Source organism: Motacilla alba, chromosome Z, assembly GCF_015832195.1.
Source record: "Motacilla alba alba isolate MOTALB_02 chromosome Z, Motacilla_alba_V1.0_pri, whole genome shotgun sequence".
Lineage (NCBI taxonomy): Eukaryota > Metazoa > Chordata > Aves > Passeriformes > Motacillidae > Motacilla > Motacilla alba.
In genome coordinates, this window is record NC_052046.1 from 70,139,101 (window position 1) to 70,154,209 (window position 15,109).

Consider the following 15,109-nt stretch of genomic DNA (forward strand, 5'->3'; position numbering starts at 1 on the left):
ACTGAACTGTTTTCAGCTTATGACTGCTCTGTCATTAGCTTACCAACCCTTAGTGCCCACAGCTAAAACATTGATAGGTTTGGCCTCGGAGAGCCTGAAGACTTTTAAGATAGTGAGCCTGAGCTGTTGTAGTTTATTTTATTCCTTTTTTAATGCTTTCAGGGTACTCTTATTTCCCATTTAAGCTTTTTTTTCTTTGGACACCAAAAAGAAGGAATTGTGATTTTTCTTAGTAAAACTAAATAATTAAAAAATTTAACATTTTAACCATAAATTCAACCTCATCTGAATTTCACTTGTCAGAATCTAGCAACACGACTTTAATATAGCTCCTTCTGTCAGCTTTAGATAACACTTTTACGGTAAGAAAACCACAACTGAAAACAAACTGGGAGTACTGGGTTTTGGAGGGTCTTGACACTACCCCGTTATTGTAAGAGGAGTCTGTACTCCAGCCTGTGAGCTCCCCTTGCCTCTGTGGATGCAATTCCAGGGCAATATAAACATGGAACTTCCAGCTGCCTTGCCTTTCTACACGGCATCACACTGCAGGGTGGATGTGTGTCCCATTCCTGCTCCCCCGAGAGTCCTCAAACCTCGTTCTGCAGCAGCTTTGGGTCTGCACAGGCAATGTCTGCAAAGGTTTGGACTTCAGAAAACTGATGGAAGCCCAACCTGCCTGTAGGGGCTGGATGAGGGAGGTCAAGAATACCAAGGAGAGAGCTGAGGCGTGACTGTGAGGGACAAGAGGCCCCTCAGAGCTGCTGCACTGCAGGGAATAGGAAATTAGAAGATAAAAGGCGATTGCAGAGGAATGCAAATTCCAGAAGCTGTTGTTTATTTTCCCATATAAATGATGTCCCATAATATTTAGTTCTGTGGGCAGCCGCACATGACAACGATTTATTACCAATTTATTTTTCAGCTAAACACTGTAAAGGACTGCAAGTCCCACCAGATAAAACGGCTCTATAATACTTCTCTCAGGCTATTCTTTAACACACCTGTGCTGGCTGATGTAATCTTCAAAATACAAGGTACAGTACCTCTGTTCCCTTGGCCTCCATCCTTTCGCCTTTTTCCCCTCTTCAGGAATGTGGGACATGGAGGGGACCATGGCATCAAAGCTAAGGAAATATGCTGTCACTGAGGAAAGCAGGGAAAGCTTGTCCCTGTGGATGCCCTGCAGTAGTGTCCTCTCCCAGCATGGTTCATATGGCCTGAGCCTATAGGAATTCCCTCTCCCTGTCACAGCACACTGTGCCACCCTGATTGACATTATTTTTTATTCTGCTTTATTCTGTTCTGGTTTACTTCAAATGTGCTGGAGTGTCAGTATTCAATGTTTTGTCTGGAAATTAAATGTGTTCATCATTACAACGAAAGATGCAGTGTGAGAAATGTGTTGCATGCTTTTGTAAGAATAAGAATTAGATGGTTTTTGAACGCTAACAACACTGTTTCTCAGTCTGCCCATACTCACCCTTCATGCAGAAATGGCCTTCTAGAATTAGATAATTATTTTCAGATGTATATCTCAGGGACAAATATGAATCATTAACTCCTCAAATATAAAGACAGAAGGACAAGGAGACTCCTTCTAGATGTTCTATTTAACACGCAGAAAAGACTCCACAAAAATATCACTGTAAAGGAGAGGAAAATACTGATTTTGAGCTGCATGACATGAACAATCCACCTCAGTGTCCCATTCCTGAAAAAGTCTTTCTGGGAAGCTGATGAAACCAGAACAACACTATATATTTTACAGAAATAAACCCCAAATCTCTGGGTTGACAAGTATTTTTAAAAAGCATGCTTATCCACTAATAAAATGTGAACTGTTTTTCCTAATAATTGATACATCTTCCAAATTTTTTTCTCAAATTCATCAATCAGAGTAATTGTATCAAAATTAAATAACTACTAAGAGAAATTGAAGGCTCTAATCTTAACCAGACAAACAAATTTGTAAGTTTTTGAGCAATTCCTTGGGTATTTCGCATTGCTTTGAGTTTTCTAGCTTACAGAAGTATAGAAGCCAGGAAAAATTGGAGCCCATTGTGTCTGTGTGAAGCCATAGAATGTGACTGAGCATCCTAATTAGTAGATCTGTGTCCATTCATAAGCACATACAGGACATAGAGCATGCAGCTTAGACATTTTGAAAGTAGAAGTACAGGGGGTAGAAACAGAACAAAAGACAAAAAATGCCAGAATGCTTCAAAGAATTATTCAGGTACCAATTGTTGTGATTAAAGACATAACTAAAATAGTAACTTCTTTGTAAGTATATGCAGTATATTGCATGTGAATTGATCTGTTTATTATAATTTTGATTAAAACATTTACGTCCAACTCTAAATGCTCATTTCGGTTTTGGTTGCTGTCCTGACTGGCACTTGCTTGGCACTTCCTTGCATACTGAGCTGGACTGCTCAGTCCAGCTAGACTGCAGCCCAAAAGGCCTCTACCACCCTGGGCTGTTGACCTCTCCACATCTTCCAAAGGCGATAGTAAAGCAAAGGGTTCACGTGCAAATAATAGAAAATTATTAAATTTCTGGAAAAAATCATCAGTGTTTTTTCATAAGACAACCATTCAGGAAATTCACTTAGGCACAATATTTAATCTAGTTAAATTTATACTTACTTATTGAGCTTAATGGAATTTCATCTGGAAAAATTTGCCTTTCTCTGCTTTGTATGGTCATTCTGTATTGAATGACCATACAAATATTACTTACAAATATTACTTGACCATATAAATATTACTTACCAGTAGGGTTACTGGTGAACATAAATGACTCTTCATAGAATCATTCAGGTTGGAAAAGACCCCTAAGATCATCAAGTCCAACCATGAACCATTTGCATAACAATTCATAGCACTGCATATTTATGAAATGGGCTGGAGGTTCAGTTAGTGTGAACAGATTTATTCTATTTTCTCTATTCTCAGTTGGTTTAGTCTATTGCATTTTGGCTTAAATAATTTTTTGTTTGTTGATTTTGGTTTATTTTACTATTCATTATTCATCCTAACTAGTATACAGAGAGTGTGTTGTTAGTCATTGTCATTTTTAGTGCTTCAATCATGTTCAGTGGGTTGAAGACCTCCTAAGAAGACATGAGCTTTAAAATGAAGATCTTTCTGTCTCATATAAAGTGATTGTATATTCTTTTTTGTCTTGCATCCTGCAGGTGCAACTGTACCAGCCCACAGGGCAGTTCTAGTGGCTCGCTGTGAGGTTATGGCAGCTATGTTTAATGGTAATTATCTAGAAGCAAATAGCATTCAGGTTCCAGTGTATGGGGTTTCCAAAGACACTTTCCTGTCCTTCCTGGAGTACCTTTACACTGACTCCTGCTGCCCAGGTAAGGAAACTGTAAAATACAATTCTATATCTGTAACTCATTTTTCCACAGCAGGACATTGATAGAGAGCAATGTAGCAGCACCTATTTAATTGAAAAATGCCAATATTTGAATGTGCAATGTCTCGAGAAAGATAACATTTTTGTATTGGGCAATAAAAAAGAAATCTGTCCTATATAGGTAAAACAGAAGAAATTTTTCTAATAAAATTATTTGCTTTGTGCTCACATAACAAGACTCAAAGAAGTTTCAGTTTTATTTCTGATCCAGTATAATATGTGTAATTTTTTTTTACATTATAGTAATATTTCTTTCTAGTCTGGATTCTGTGTTATATTTAAAAGCTGTCATTTCTTGAACATGCATGTAGCTGAGTGTACTATAAACAAGGTTAAATTGCAGGTATACCTTGTTTATACACATGGTTATCTTATGTGTATGTAAACCCAGAAAAAATATGCCAACAGGAGTGTTTGGCAAGAAAAGCTGAGCTAAAATATTATTTCCTTCTCAATCTTTATCTTTCTTATGGGAAGAAAATCTGAATACTAAATCTAAAACATGATTTAAATCTAGCTAGTTTTTCCTTGATATAATGAATAAATGATATTGTGATATGTATTTTTGCTTTTGTTTTCTTTTGAAATATTTATTCTACCGTATTCTTATATCTCAGATATTCTATGTTTCTCTTTCCACTCCACCTAACATTTCCTTGTTTATCAGTTTAAAAATGCAACCACCATGCTATATTTAGAAAACAAAAATGTCGCTCTTTTTTATCTTTGGACTTTTGGCTATATTTTCTTGTATCATAGAAGTGCTTTTCTGAAAGAGAACTTAGCTAAATCCACTTATTAATTCTCAGTTACTTTAAATAGATCAGCAGCACTTGACTTGTCATCTTCAAGAGCCACAATATTGACAGCAATTCTTTACACCCATCTGCCAGAAAGTTCTAAACACATTTTTTCTTCTTAATTGAAGAGCTTTTCTGGAAAAATAAGGTGATACGGCAAACAAAAATTTATAATAATGAAAAAATAAAACAAGGTGATCAGAGCAGTCTGATTTTGTGTTTGTTGTTAGGTATTTAAAATTCCACTTGGTGAAAAGTAGCTTTGATCATCTTGTCAAAAAGATAAAATACATCTAACTTGTGTCTTCTTGTTTTTTAGCCAGCATTCTCCAAGCGATGTCTCTGCTGATCTGTGCAGAGATGTACCAAGTAATGAGACTCCAGCATATTTGTGAACTTTACATCATCACACAGCTTCAGAGCATGCCTAGCAGGGAACTGGCTTCCACAAGCCTCAGTATTGTTAGCTTGCTCAAAAAAGCTAAGGTACTTATTGTATACATCAAATGAGAATATATATGTTGACTTTAATAAGTTGTTTCAAAAATTTAAAAAATATTAACAGCAATTTCTGTTCCCAAGGAAACATGTTGGTATAAAATCTGTTTATTATGGATAACTGGTGACACAAGGGTGGCTAGAAGAAATCCTTCAGCCTTTAATTGCTGATTGTGCAGTCATAGAATCACAGAATTGCCTCTACCACTGTACCCAAGCCTGCTCCAGAGCTTTACCATGAAATTTTTCCTACTATTCAACCTAAACCTCCCTGGCACAACCTGAGGCTATTTCCTCTTGTCCTGTCACTTTTTTTTCTGGGAGCAGAGACTGACCCCCACCTGTCCACAACCTTCTTTCAGGGAGTTGTACAGAGTGATAAGGTTGCCCAAAGCCTCTTTTTTTTTTTTTTTTTTCCAGGATAAAAATCCCCACCTCCTTCAGCTGCTCCCCATAAGATTTGGGCTGCAGACCCGCTAGTCACACCCTCATCTGTAGAATTTCTTTTATCATGGACACACTGCAGTAATTCAACTTAACTACAACTTCTTTCAAAAAAGATGGGTTTTAGGCAAGTAAAGATGCACTCATTCCTCTTTTAGTCAAAAAATAAAATTATGTGGTATGCAGGTGACAGAGGAGTTCCAACTGCATAGAATATTGAGAGAAATGCATAAAAGCAGGAAAAGAAAATATTAGAGGTTAAAAAAAAAGAGAGACAATAAAGACAGGGTTGGAAAACAGAAGAGGAAAATAAAAACTAGATTGTAGGATATTGCCTTAATCAAATAGGATATTCTGCAGAAAGAGGAGACCACAAAACCAACATGCCATATTCCTTCCCTCCATTCCTGTGAAGCTCTGCCTCTGGGCAGATGTCAATATTTCCAAGATTCATGATACCTCAGGGGTTTTTTCTACCTCTGGGAGAGGCACTTTGTTAATTTGTTCTTGGGTGTTCATGTGTTTACGTATTTTCATTAAATGACTTTTCTTTCATTGTCTTCTGTAGTCAAAACTTGCTTCACAATGGAAACCAGAAATATTTTGAAATGTGAGATGTGGTTATGTTTTAGACGTGATAGCATTAAGTGGGTTTTTTTGTCTATTCTTTCTTCCCAGTTTCACAATTCTGATTGCCTTTCAACTTGGCTTCTTCATTTTATTGCCACTAACTACCTCATCTTCAGTCAAAAGCCTGAATTTCAAGAACTTTCAGGTATTTTTCTGTTCATTTTGAAGAGACAAATGTTTTTATGTTTTGCTGAGATGAAAAGTGATGTTCTGGATAATACCATTTTTGTATGAAAAAATAATTAGGGTTTCTTTAGGATATTCCAGCAGGATGTTTCACCACCCTGGTGTGGGATCAGCACACAACGTGACACAGCCAGCATTGCATCACCATTTTTATGGCTCCTGTTGGGATGGCCAGGTTCCCACCCATAATTGAATTTGCTGGACCAGTTTGGTCATTGTATGTCAACCCCTTCATATTATCTTGCTCATTTAAATCAAGGTAATGGGTCATTTTTGATACTTCTTCAAGTGCTGGTGTTTTTCTTTAAGAAAATAGGATTCTTATAGTATGCTCTAGCAGATCTTATAAAATGAAAAAAATGATGGCCTATTCAGTAAATAAGCCATCAGTAAAGTAAATAAATCCAGCTTCTTCCAGGGACCTGATATTTATTTTTCCAAACATTTGTATTTGCTTCCGGTGGTGTAACTAGAAAGTTTTGCTCATTGCTCTTGTGATTTTCATTCACCGTGATGAGGGGTGCATCTCTTTGGCCTGTGACACCTCATTACCTCGAGGTTCAGGACAGCAACACAGCAGCAGGCAGCAGCTCTCCAAGGGTTCTCCAAGACCTGAGACCTTCATAGAAATGCAGAATAAGCTGAGTTGGAAGAACACACAAGGATCACTGAGTGCAGCTCCTGAGTCTGGACAACACCATCCCCAAGAGTCACACCATGGAGTGTGACATGGAGTTGTCCAAAAGCTTCATGAACTCTCTTGGGCTGGTGCTGTGACCACTGTCCTGGGGAGCCAAATGCCAAATGCCTGGAGTTCCAATGCCAAAATACACACTGGTGGAAGAACCTTTTCCTAATCCAGCCTAAACCTCCCCGAGGAGGTCTGAACACAACTTCAGGCCCTACCCTTCGAGTGTCTGCCCCTCCTTTTCCCCTCTGCCTGTCTTCTTCTCCTCACTAGGAAGTTGTAGACCCCACTGAGGTCTCCCCTCAGTCTCCTCCTGGCTGAACAGACCAAGTGCCCTCAGATGCTCCTCACACAGCTTCTGCTGAAGGCCTTTTACTGCCCTCCTTTGGACACTCACTAATAGTTTTAATGTCATTCTTGTACTGTAGTGCCTAATCTGCCCCAGACTTGAGGCAGTGCCATCCCAGTGGACAGCAGAGCAGGACAATCCCCTCCCTTGCCTGGCTGGCCATGCTAGGCTTGGTGGCCCCAGGACAGGGATGTCCCTCCTGGATGCCAGGACACTGCTGACTCAACTTGTTATCGACCAGGACTCCCAGATCACTTTCCAGGGCACTGCTCTATAACATCTCATTCCTCAGTCTGTCCATATGTCCAGGGTTGACCCATCCCAGGTGCAGAGTCCTGCACTTTCCCTTTTTGAACTTCCTGTGGTTGGTGATCACCCAGTCTTCCAATTCATTGAGGCTTCTCTGCAGGGTCTCCCTGTCTCTGAGGAAGTCAGGAGCTCCTCCCAGATTTTTAGCATCTGCAGACTTGCTGAGTGTCCTTTTCAGTCTTCCATCTGGGACACTTAGGAAGATGCTGAAGAGCACAGGACCAAGGATGGAGGCCTTTGGAACCCTGCTAATGACAGGTCCCCAGTGTGATGTCACCCCAGTCACTGTAACTCTTTGTGCCTGACCTGTGAGCCAGTTGCTCACCCTTCACATGATGTGTTTATCCAGCTGTGGGATGGACATTTTGTCAAGAAAGATCCTGTTTTAGTGAGAAACAGAATCAAAAACTTTACATCAACTGGCTTCCCTTGGGGGCTACCTTGCCATAGAGGAAGGAAATCAGATTTCATTAGCAGGATATTCCCCTGAGGATTGAAGCCCTGCCTTGTGCCCAGGTGAGTGCAGTTTGCCTGCCCTCAGGCTCTCCGGGCTGTGTGCCTCTCTGCTGTGCCTTCATCTGAGGCCCTTAAGGAACCAGGAGCAATGAATGCAAGCTGACTCTGGCATATCTGGGATTAAGGGGATGAAAATGCATCTTTCTGCAAATGCAGAGGAGAGTAATCTACGTAATATGGGTAAAAGACTTTTATATGACTATGTCAGTGATTAAAAACCACATGCAATAAGAGATTAATGTCTTGCTGAATTCTTAGCTACCCTCCTCACCTTGCTTTCTGTACTGATCTTAAGAGAAACTACTGGCACAGGAATTGATATACCCCGCTTTATAGTTCTGCAGCGTAGAAAAATCGTTGCATACCACATATGACTATCCTCTAGGGATAAAGTATGCTCATCTTCAGGAATATCTCTCTGCTTTCCCTAATGAGTATTGTACTCATTTTTTCAAAAAAACTTTTTTGTTACTAACTTAGTAACAAGGAAACATTGTGTAGTAATTCTTACCTCTTTGCCATAGCAGAGCTCAATGCTAAACAGGCAGCATTCACCTTTACTGTTGTAGTTGTATTTATATCTTTAATGGGTTTTTTATCTATTTAAAAATACTTCTTGCAGCCTGTGCACATGTGCTCTATGTGTATATATTACATTTAATTTCTTCATTTCTTTTTCTAGTGGAAGAGCGCAATTTTGTAGAGATGCACCGATGGCCTTCAAACTTGTACCTGAAGCAGCTTGCTGATTACAGGAACTATATCCACTCTCAGAAATGCCACTGCACAGTAATGTAAAGAGACTGAATACATACAAAGTACATCTCAACTGCAAAATTTCCAATTGGAGATTACATAGAACATAAAATCCATGTCAAGAGCGAAACCTGATGCTGACCTCCTCTGGAAATTACAGACATTCTTTGTTTTGCTAACAAATCACTCTAATTTTTACATGGAAGCATTGAGAAATGTATGTTGAAGATTTATTTTAAGCACAAGGACTTCATATCTATGGGGATTAAATATATTACAGGACAGTGCCATGACTGGCATCTGCTCCCCTTTCTAATTTCCTTTTTCTTTATTTTATTGTTTTTCCTGGTTATTTGTGGCTGCTAAATGGAATCGTTGAAAATAGACTGGTTTTATAAATCTGTGTGTAATAGAAGAATAGGAATACAGTAGCAGTGCAGGGAAGCTGAGAAGCCAGGTCATAAGTTCTTCATATACTTCAGGATGCAAAAATTTTCTGCAGCATTTGTAAGTTCACAATATAATGGGTAGGCTTAAGAAGCATTGTAGTTACCATTAATTTATTACTCCAGAGAAAGCCTGTAGTTCCGTTATAACCCTATGAGTGGATGTTTTAATTCCAAAGGAATACCTATGCATCATGGTATTTTCTAGTGTCTCCAAATATCTAAAGAATGACATAATTTTTCCTGCCACTGGGTAGGAGAAGAAAGCTTGTTTTCACAATCTGCAGAACACCTTTGTTAGTGTGGTCATATTGTATTTTTCCCCATGAGGAATAAAGAGAGGGAAAACTGCGTATGCTCAGAGCATATCTGTATGGTACTGATGGATAGGGAAAAAAGGCAGAGGGGTCAACAACCTTTCTTGGGGTTTGAGCAAAAAAAACTTACTAGTAGAAGCGGCTTTTTTGGGAAAAGTGTGTCTAGTAATCTTAGTCACCACAATACATGTTAGATGTGCTGGTCATGAGGGAGATGACCCTCACAGATTTGCCAGTGCTGCCAGGGATGTTGGCTTTTGTGGTGGGATTTCGAGCTAAAACCTCCCCAGCAGGGACTCAGTTCAAGTTTCGTTATCATCGTGTGCTCGTAAGCTGCACCATGTGAGACAAACCTAGCTGTAGATCCTTTCTGAGATACAAGAGGAAAACCCAGAATATTATGACTGGCATGATCCTTGCAGATGCTGTTAGCATTTTCTTGACCAAAATAACTTGTCATGCTGCTGACTTGTATGTACATGTGCTAATGCCAAAATGAACCCAGCCTTTTCTGAGCATAGGTGCTTTTCTAGAAGCAAAATCTAATCAAGGAACTAAATACCTCATTATCATTCTTGTACTTTCAATTCTGGTTTTTCATCTGCCTTTGTAATGTGGTATGTAGCCTGAGACTGTGGCTTTTCTACCACATCAAATGTACCTGGAAACTGCATCTGTGAGAAGGTGGAAAAACAAATTGCTGGAGCTGAATCTTTTTTTTTTAAAGGTGTAAGAAATATTATATTTTTCAATACAGTTTCATAGATAAATTGTTCTTCTCAAATTCCATTCTCGAATCATAGAGATTGGGGTTTTTTTTGGTGATGCTTTGCAGAACTTGAGAGGGTGTTTCCTTCCTTATTTTTGTATACACAGAAAATAAAAAAGAGTTTATGACTCAGCTGCAGACTCAAAATTCCAAGGTTCCTTTTAGGCAAGAATGATTTTTTTTTTAAACTCTGCAGATCCTAAAGTTATTTAAAAGATGAATATACTTATCTACTTCTTGCATATATGGAGCCTAAAATATAGAGAATGATAATGCTTTTTCAAGATCATGAAAGAAAACTGAAATTATTAAACAAAAAAAAAATCAGTAGGAAAGTGATATGTATCGAACTTACACATGAAAAAGTAGGTTTTATAGTTATATAGTTATCAAAAATTTTAGCAAAATTAAATTACTGGATGGATATTAATAAAACTGTAAGGTTTTGAAGCTTAAAGCAATGGAAAAATTTGTGCATGCAGTTAAACTACAGCTTGTCTAGACATCTGATAGCCTCCTGGGGTGCTTCTACCAAGAAGTCAGTTCAGTTATCAAAAGTGGGGATTAAATGCTTCATACTGACATCCTGTGCAAAAGTGACACAAAAGCTCTTTGAATGTTAGTCTAAGCTTCAAGTAGTCCTGCATTTTTAATATTTTGGAAGCTTTCCCAGTTTTTTCACTAGGAATTAGTCTGTTGCCAAAGATTTGTGCATAGATAACACATAAGAAAGTACTGGTTTTAATTTTCTGTAAATATTTTATAGGTATTTAAAAATAGGCTTCATGGAAATAGAAACACTTTATATCCAAACCAGAGAAATATTTTGCTATTATAAATTTTAGACAGTGATAGCCACAGGTTTTATACAGACAAGTCAGGCAGTATAAAAATATTTAGTATTTATTCAGAGATTCAGAGATTAATGCTTACTACTGTTCAGGCAATAAACCAAGTTTCTATTTTACTGTGTATCCCCATAATGCTGCCTGTATCAGGTGCAGATGTGTTGTACTTGCAGACATACAGCATCTGATAAATTTTAAGTTTTAGAAGAAATCTTACTAGATATTCTTATTTTCATTTTTTAAGATGATTTTCTGTAGAAATGTATGTATCTTAGAGCTATTTTTAAACCTTTTTTAGCATTTAGAAACATGACTGAAAGTAGATAATGATGTTGTGAGTTGCTATTCTTAGCTGGTTTTAGTGGAGGTTTTAGGACTATATCCATCACAGATGGTCAGGAATTAGGGCAGTACTGAATTTGGTATTTATTTATAACTGTGTATGGCATAAAGTAAAAACCGCTTTGATGTAAACCCCCCACCCTATACATGGTATAAAGTAAAAATCAGGAACCAAATGGAAAAAAAGTTATTTAAGGAAGTGGTTTTGGAAAAAATAAAATATTTCTGGAATGCTTCCACTGGTTCCAACACCTCCCAAACTCCCCTGGCACTGGCAGGATTCAGATGAAAGAAAGAGGTGAGTGGTGAATTTGGATGTCCCTAGGCAGTACCTATAGCATTTGAAATTATAATATTTGGGCTTAAGTTTAAGTAGATTTGCAGTTCCTGAGTCCTTCATTAGAACTAACTCTCGAAATTAACTTAATTTTTGCTATCCTATATATGTGTGTTCTTGTCCCAAACTAGCACTAGGCTTTATAGAGACTAAAAAAAAATTTTCTGCACTAGTAAGGTTTTCCACATGATAGTTGGAAAATCTTTGCTATTGTCCTTAAGCCATGGTGTGATTGATTTGAAAAAAAAAAAAAAACCAAAAACGAAAAGCAAAACAAAAATCAAAACCCAAACAAACAAAAAAACCCAAACCCACCAATCTGTTAGGAAAAAGAATAGCTATTTTATTAGGCATGTCCTAAAACTCTTGTATGATTTTTTTAGTGTACCATGAACAAATTACATATTTTTAGATTGAATATGTAAATTTTTTATACAAAATTTAAAAAAAAAAAGTTCTCTAATCAGTCTTATGTGAATACTTATGGATATATATTAACGTACTTGAGTGTTACACTGGTGATATTTTTTGTAGCTGATTGGAATTATAGAACCATACTGGCTTGGGAAGAGCCATTGGCTTGGGTTGCAAGGGACTTAAAGATCATCTTGTCCCAACACCCCTGTCATGGGTAGGGACACTTTCCACTAGACCAGGCTGGTCAGAGCCCCAGCCTCACCTTGAACACCCAGATCCTCGAGTGAGCCACTGAGCCACGACAGCAGCAGTGACCACTGATGGAAGCTGCAGGCAGTGTCCCAAAAGCCAGAGTGTGTTCAGGCAGCAGTGGGAGAATTTGGGAGGAAGGGTTTGGTTTATGAAGCATTGAAGAAAGAGGGAAGAAAGAGAAAAAGGAAGGGGGAGATCAGATAGGAGAGGATCACCAGTCTTGGGTCCAGCATTGATCCTGCTAGTTCCCCACCCAGGCTCTGTGGGGATACCTTTTTATAGGTAAGTATATGTAGGCTCCCTGCATTTTTTTCTTACTTGTCAGACTTTTCCAGTGGTTCTGAAAACAGGAGGCACAAGGACACTATTAAGACTCATCCCATCTTCACTGATACTACTGTAAATCTGTGGGAACCTGCTCATCTTTTTCCTAAAAGCTTGTCTGGTGAGATTTTTGCTATCTTGTGACAAGTGCAGAACTGCAGGAAATTTACTGTGGAAAGGGATGGATGGGTAGGATAATTGGAAATCATGCAGAGGATTGGCACTAACTTTGCTGTAGATGGTGTCTTCTTTCCAGGGTTGTGACACGGTATTCAGCCATCATGGGTTACCTGAGATCGTTTGTGCCCACTTTGCTGCAGTGGTATTAGGGGAAGCTCTGCTGGTGGAGAACAGGTAACACAGTATTTGCTATCATTGTAAGTCCACAGTGTCTCTTAGAAAACACTACAAAAACTGGTGTCAGTACAAAGACAGACATATCAGCCAGTCCAGGTCTGCTCCAGAAGCCTCAGGTTGAAGACAGAGAAGGCAAACACCTAAGGCAGCAACACTTCACCCAAGCACAGAGGGTAGTTTGGGGTGGAAGACTGAATTCTGGTCAAAGCTTTATTTTTAAAAGGTTTGCAGTTATTCTTCCTCTCTGGGTCAGTAGTTCGGACTTTTCAGTACAGTGATGTCCTCACGGAATGTTTTTTACTGCATGTATTTTGCAATCAATCTTATTATTATGAAAATGGCTATTTTGAAAACATGTATCTTATTAAGTCTTGAAGCCATTCTTAGCCTGTGTATGTGGCTGCCACATTTGGAAAGGAGGAGGACGTTCAGGTCAAGTGGTGGGGAAAAACGCTCTATCCTCCAGTATTGAGATCCATCCCTTTTCTCAGTTCTGCTCCACTCCCAGCCTCTTGTTCAAGGACAGCTGAAAACAATGGCTGAGCCCAACAAGAATATCACTCTATACATCTTCATCGTGTGCAGGCTCCCTTTGTGAAATCTGTGAGGCAGATTTCATCAGAGGAAACCAGCCCTGATTCTGACTTTTGTGGCTGTCAGGGTTAAGACTGTTTTAGGGTTTTTAACCTGAAAGACTTTCCACATGACCTGGAGATTCACCTGGGAACTCCAAGCTGAAGACATTAAATTCTCACTATTCTTTGCTCAGAAGGATAAAGATTGGGAGGTTGGCTATCGGCTGCAAATGCAAATCAACAACTACCTACATTCCTTTATATGTTCAGCCATGCTCAGTTAACAAGAGAAATCAGCTGGACAAGCCTGGGCCACAACACACCCATCCTTTTGAAGACCAAGGATACTCCAGTTCATATACAAAAAACTTTCTAAAGACTGGGACATCTTTTTATTCATTAACCTGATGAGTTCTGCTTTTTCCTACACCAAAATCAACTAGCCTGCAGTAGCAGGTGGGGACCGCCCAAAGCACAGGCAAAGCCTCACTAGCAGCACTGCAAGCTAGGATGCTCAGATCTGTTTTGCACCACAGGTTATCCCAACTGTGAGCAGGCATGGGACAGAGGAGCGGGTGACAGGCTTCTGGTGAAGCCAGCAGGGTGCCGGCCCCCATCATATTCCTCTGCCAAGGACACTGTGACCTGCCCCATTCCCAGGGGTCTCAAGCATTCTTCCAGTTCTCAGGGATGCTCCTGCTTTGTTCCTCAGATATGAACTTGCAGAGTTAGATCCAAGCTATGCAGAACCTCATGAGCTCATATAATAATTTTTAACAGGCATATAAAGCAGCTTTCCAGCAACCATAATTTATTGGATTGATGGCTTTTTTGTTGTAAAATTCAAGTCTTTTTCCACTTAAAGGTGTTGTGTTTTTTGTTTTTTTTCCTGTTTGGGGTAGAGTGGTTTTTATTTTTCATTTGGCTTTTAAGGAATCTGGACAAAAATGACAGCCAAAAATACACAGGCCTAACAAGTATGTGGACACTACACATCCTAAAGGCAGTTTACAGGAAGAATGAAATGTGACCCAGAATAAGGATGTGCTTGTAAAACGTCTGACTCAGCCCACACTCTCACCAGCAGCACTCTTACACCCTCTGTCAACCAGCAGCAGCCACCAGGCCAAGGGGAGGCTCCCCAGCACAATTCACCCCATGTACCCCATGGCACTGTTTCTGGGGCTGATGCACTGCAGAGCTGTAGGAGCACCCCCTGACCCAGACAAAAAAGGATCCAAATCTCAGGGTTTAAGAGGTGACATTTTGTTGACCTTCACTTGAAGGAAAACAGAAGGGCAACGATGGCTCAGCTGTTCAATCACAAAATGCCCTAAGAATTCTCAGGAATGGGGACTCAACATCATTGGCATGGAGATAATTCAGGAATTTGTAGAATACTCTCCAAGGAAGAAGGCCCTGCTTAAATGTTCCCAAATACTGTCCTCCCTCAGTCAATTTCAGATCTCTCCCATAGGAAGGTTCTGGCATTGCTGGCCACACCTCTACCCTG

The 15,109-nt window shown here is 39.2% G+C and overlaps 1 protein-coding gene across 11 annotated transcripts in view; it reads left to right on the plus strand.

Moving 5' to 3' along the window:
- RHOBTB3 (Rho related BTB domain containing 3) overlaps window positions 1–14,501 on the plus strand; it is a 30,117-nt gene extending 15,616 nt beyond the window's left edge. For 3 of the 11 annotated variants that reach the window (XM_038124552.1, XM_038124556.1, XM_038124555.1), the window contains 5 exons: window positions 926–1,037; window positions 3,204–3,377; window positions 4,556–4,722; window positions 5,857–5,953; window positions 6,066–14,501. In XM_038124552.1, coding sequence (XP_037980480.1) covers window positions 926–1,037; window positions 3,204–3,377; window positions 4,556–4,722; window positions 5,857–5,953; window positions 6,066–6,187 — 672 coding nt within the window. In that variant the 3' untranslated portion in view covers window positions 6,188–14,501. Of the gene's footprint in view, window positions 1–925; window positions 1,038–3,203; window positions 3,378–4,555; window positions 4,723–5,856; window positions 5,954–6,054 lie in introns of all 11 variants that reach the window. The other 8 variants (XR_005255317.1, XR_005255315.1, XR_005255318.1 and 5 more) reach the window with 8 other exon arrangements.
- The last annotated feature ends 608 nt before the right edge of the window (window positions 14,502–15,109 follow it).